Source organism: Otolemur garnettii, unplaced genomic scaffold, assembly GCF_000181295.1.
Source record: "Otolemur garnettii isolate 467f Iridium unplaced genomic scaffold, OtoGar3 scaffold00198, whole genome shotgun sequence".
In the NCBI taxonomy this organism is placed as follows: Eukaryota; Metazoa; Chordata; class Mammalia; order Primates; family Galagidae; genus Otolemur; species Otolemur garnettii.
Window position 1 is genome coordinate 2,373,134 of NW_003852593.1, and position 3,795 is coordinate 2,376,928.

General features: G+C 40.1%; 1 protein-coding gene across 1 annotated transcript in view; it reads right to left on the reverse strand.

Annotated features, from left to right (window-relative positions):
* Nucleotides 1-3,795, reverse strand: part of CLNK (cytokine dependent hematopoietic cell linker) — a 114,166-nt gene that overhangs the window by 16,523 nt on the left and 93,848 nt on the right. The window contains exon 12 of the mRNA XM_023507705.1: nucleotides 2,518-2,558. Coding sequence (XP_023363473.1) covers nucleotides 2,518-2,558 — 41 coding nt within the window. The remainder of the gene's footprint in view (nucleotides 1-2,517; nucleotides 2,559-3,795) is intronic.

Here is a 3,795-nt window from a genome sequence, read left to right on the forward strand (position 1 = left end):
AAAAAAAAAAAGAAAAACAAACAAACCAAAAAACAAACCTTGAGGGTATAAGAACAATATATAAATAATATGCTGGAGGAAAAAGCCATATAAAATGGAAGAGAGGTGATCAGTGTGAAGACTGAATTGTAACGTTTATAGCTGTAATTCAGTCTAAAATATATAACCAAAGCTACTGTCCCAGTTGGCAGCTTAACAAGAACTTTGCAAGGATAGGCTTCTTTTGAACCAGTAAATTTTTGAGATAAAATACTAAATAAAACAGTAGTATATATGCCAGTTACCATAATATTTAGACTATATCTATATTTATTCTGCTTCTTATCACCAAAAAAATAAATTTCTCTCTCAGTTTGCTAAGAATAACACACAGTACTCCTGATATGTTGAACATTTTAGGTTAATGGTACCTAAGGATGTTTGTTATAAGAACTTATGAATATCAAAATATTTGTTGCAGGAAGCTGTTTGATCACTTAAAGTTTAAGTTACTTTACCATATTAAGTTAATTGCATTCACCCACCAATTTATGACCTTAAGAACAGGAATAAAGTTATAAATATTCCTCCTTTTAAAATTTTATTTTATATGTAAACAAGCTTAATTTCAAATGTAAAAGAATCTATACCATCAGAATTAAAGCATTTTATGTTTTTTGTATTGTTTGGGAAGAAGATATGAACTTTGGATTTTTAAAATTTTGTCATTCTTTCACGTAAAATGTTTATCGTGGCCAGGTGCAGTGGCTCACACCTGTAATCTCAGTACTCTGGGAGGCCGAGGTGGGTGGATTGCTTGAGCTCAGGAGTTTGAGACCAGCTTGAGCAAGAGTTAGACCCCGTGTCTACTATGAATAGAAAAAGTAGCTGGGCATAGTGGTTCACACCTGTAGACCCAGCTACTTGGGAGGCTGAGGCAAGAGAATCGTTTAAGCCCAAGAGTGTGAGGCTGCTGTGAGCTGTGATGTCACAGCACTCAAGTCAATGAAGTGAGACTCTGTCTTAAAACAAACAAATAAACAACCCCCCCAAAACCTTTGTTTTAAATTACAGTAAAGCAGCAGGTAGAGACTTGTTATTCAAATGACCATAAATAACTTTTCAGCATGGCCGGAAACAGTAAGAAGACTCTTGAGAGGAGAACGTGGCCATGATCGGCATTTCCTGTCACTCAGACTGTGTGGCCTGTGGAGTGATGTTCAGGGATCATGAATTTTTCATCATATTGCGGCAACTGGTTTATTATTAGTTAATGATAGTTATTATCATTTTAACTCTGAGTTGCCTTGCTTGAATATTTAAAAAGTCTTACTTGGCAAAAATTAAAAAAAAAAGCAACTGGAAACAGTTACGCATTTGTAGTCTGTTCAGAGAATAAGTTAAATAGAACAAAACAAACAAAAAGAACAAGTTTGCCAAGTAATTTCCCCCCAAAGGCCCGGGTGTAATTTACGCTTACACACAATTTAACAAGTCATTTTATTAGGAAAAAAACTATGTATTTTAAATAAAACGAAGCCATTAGCGAACTGAAATAAAAAAACCAAAACAAAAACAAAAAAAAAGGAAAATAAATTGCCCATAATCCCAATTTGGAGAATAAGATTGTCGCTGTTTGGGAGGCTAACCAAGCCTTTCTGGATCCAGCATTCTAGGGTCATGGAGATTGGTGTTGTGCTTAATGCCACTCCGTAGTGGGGATCCAGAGATGAATCGGCTCAAACTGACTGTGTTGTGGGGAGACCAGCAGGCCCTCGCCCTTTCCCGGGTACACCACAGGCTTTGCTTCCCTCAGCCCTGAACCCTCTTTTCTGGCTCAACAGAGAGGGATCACACCCTTGGCCTGATCTCGGAGTCTCTATGCTGTAAAGACGGAAGAAAGAAAATGAACAGGACAGGCCTCGTGTGGGTGAAGAACAGGAATTGAGTCCAGACGTGCCCTGACAGCCGTGCGACCCTGGACGATGCTTTAGGTGCCCCACAGACACGGACCCTTCTGATTTTTGCCTTTACAAAGGGGTCAGTTTTATCTTCTCCATTTCACGGATATTTCTTAACATAAATTTATTTTGTGCTTGTTGGACTGGGAAAAACTTCAAGTTTGTCAAAAGCGACTCTTGGAGAGAGGATGGGAAGGAAGAGAAACTCACAGAGGTTGGTGGGATTGATTGAAATGTTTACGCAAGAAAACACGTTCAGGGCAACTGAAAAGATGCAACAATTCCAGTCTTATATGTACAGAGAAATTGTCACACCGCGTCCTCGGGAAGACATCTACACGCACGTTCGGGGCATAACAGGGTTCTTTGAGGAAAAACTGGAAACCAGCGAAGTGATCATAATTAAATACGGATTAAAATCATGTCATATTAACACAATGGAACACTATATATCAATGAAAGTGAGTAATTACACCTACACGCATCGCTCAGTGACAAAGTCACCTTACAGGAACGTGATAGTGTATGTGGGATGACTTGCCCGTTTATTTCGTAATTCTTAATTAAGGGCTCTTACCTCTGTCTTGAACACTGGGGCTTCTCACCATGAAGGAAGAGCTGAAAGAAAATGTCAGAATTGGAAGAGTGTTAGTATTTCTCTTGGTGGTAAAATTCCACGCAGAGGCAAGGTCCACGATAGTGGCCGGAAGTCCTGTTTATGAAACACCTTGTACTTGACTGGGTGTTCTGGGGGACTTGTTTGCTCTGCGAGGCACTAGGAGGCTGCTGCTGCTTCTTTGTTGAGCTGTGGAACGAGCTGACTGATCCCCCCAGTTCTTCCCGTGTTATTTCAGGGAGCCCGCATCAAGAGTCTTTACTTTTGGGAGCCGTGAGTGTAGACTCGCCTTATTGGGCTACAGCCACTGTCGAGAATAACCTTCAGCTGGCTGGGGGCTCATCTCCTATAGAAACTGTGTGTCAACGCAGAGTCACCCGGGGTGTGCAAGAAGAGTATAGACATCATTTTATTCCTTCTTGAAATGTGAGCGGGGTAAGAAAACTGTGTGGATTATTATGAAAAATCCATAAAGAAAAAGGGATTATGAAACAGTAAAACAAACAAAATAATACGTGTTTGTGAACACACCAGGTTATTTTGAGAATTGCTAGAGATAAAAATAAAAAGTTGGGCATTCAGTGGACAGTATTGCCAGAATGTGGCAGGTGCAGGAACTGGGGATGGGGAGGTAGTGGTCTGTTCCATTTGCCCGAAGCTGGCTGTGAAATGACTGTGTCTGAATGAAAAAGGGGCAGAGATTAAGATTGCAAGGCCGAGCTCAGGTAAGGGCTATTGATCTAGACTCTGCATTCTGGAGGTTCATTTGTATCGGGTAGGAAGATTTCAGAAGCATTTTGTGCTCAGACCTCCAAGCCTTAGGCAACGGTACTGAGGCTCCGGTTTCTAACTTCTGGCACTGCCTGTCTGACGTGGCACCTGTGTGCCCTCCTCCCCCTTCATTTGGACATGTGAGAAGATACAGAGATTTGAGGAGCCTTGATGAAGCAGAACACACACCTGTGGCATTCATCATTCTGGATTAAACTGAATCGAATCATAGTGTTTTTAATGTTTAAGAGACTCTGGCATATCGGGGAGGGGGGTACAGACAGATTAGCTGTATGGCTTGAATTTAAACATGTGTAACTGATGTTAGAGCTGTGATTATAAGTTATGAGAGTTAAGACATGTTTGCCTCTATTTGTAAAGAATTTGAACTGGTTAAGAGAACTTAAATTTTTCTTTATATATACATTGACTGTATTAGATTTATGAAATTTATTAATGTTAGCCTTG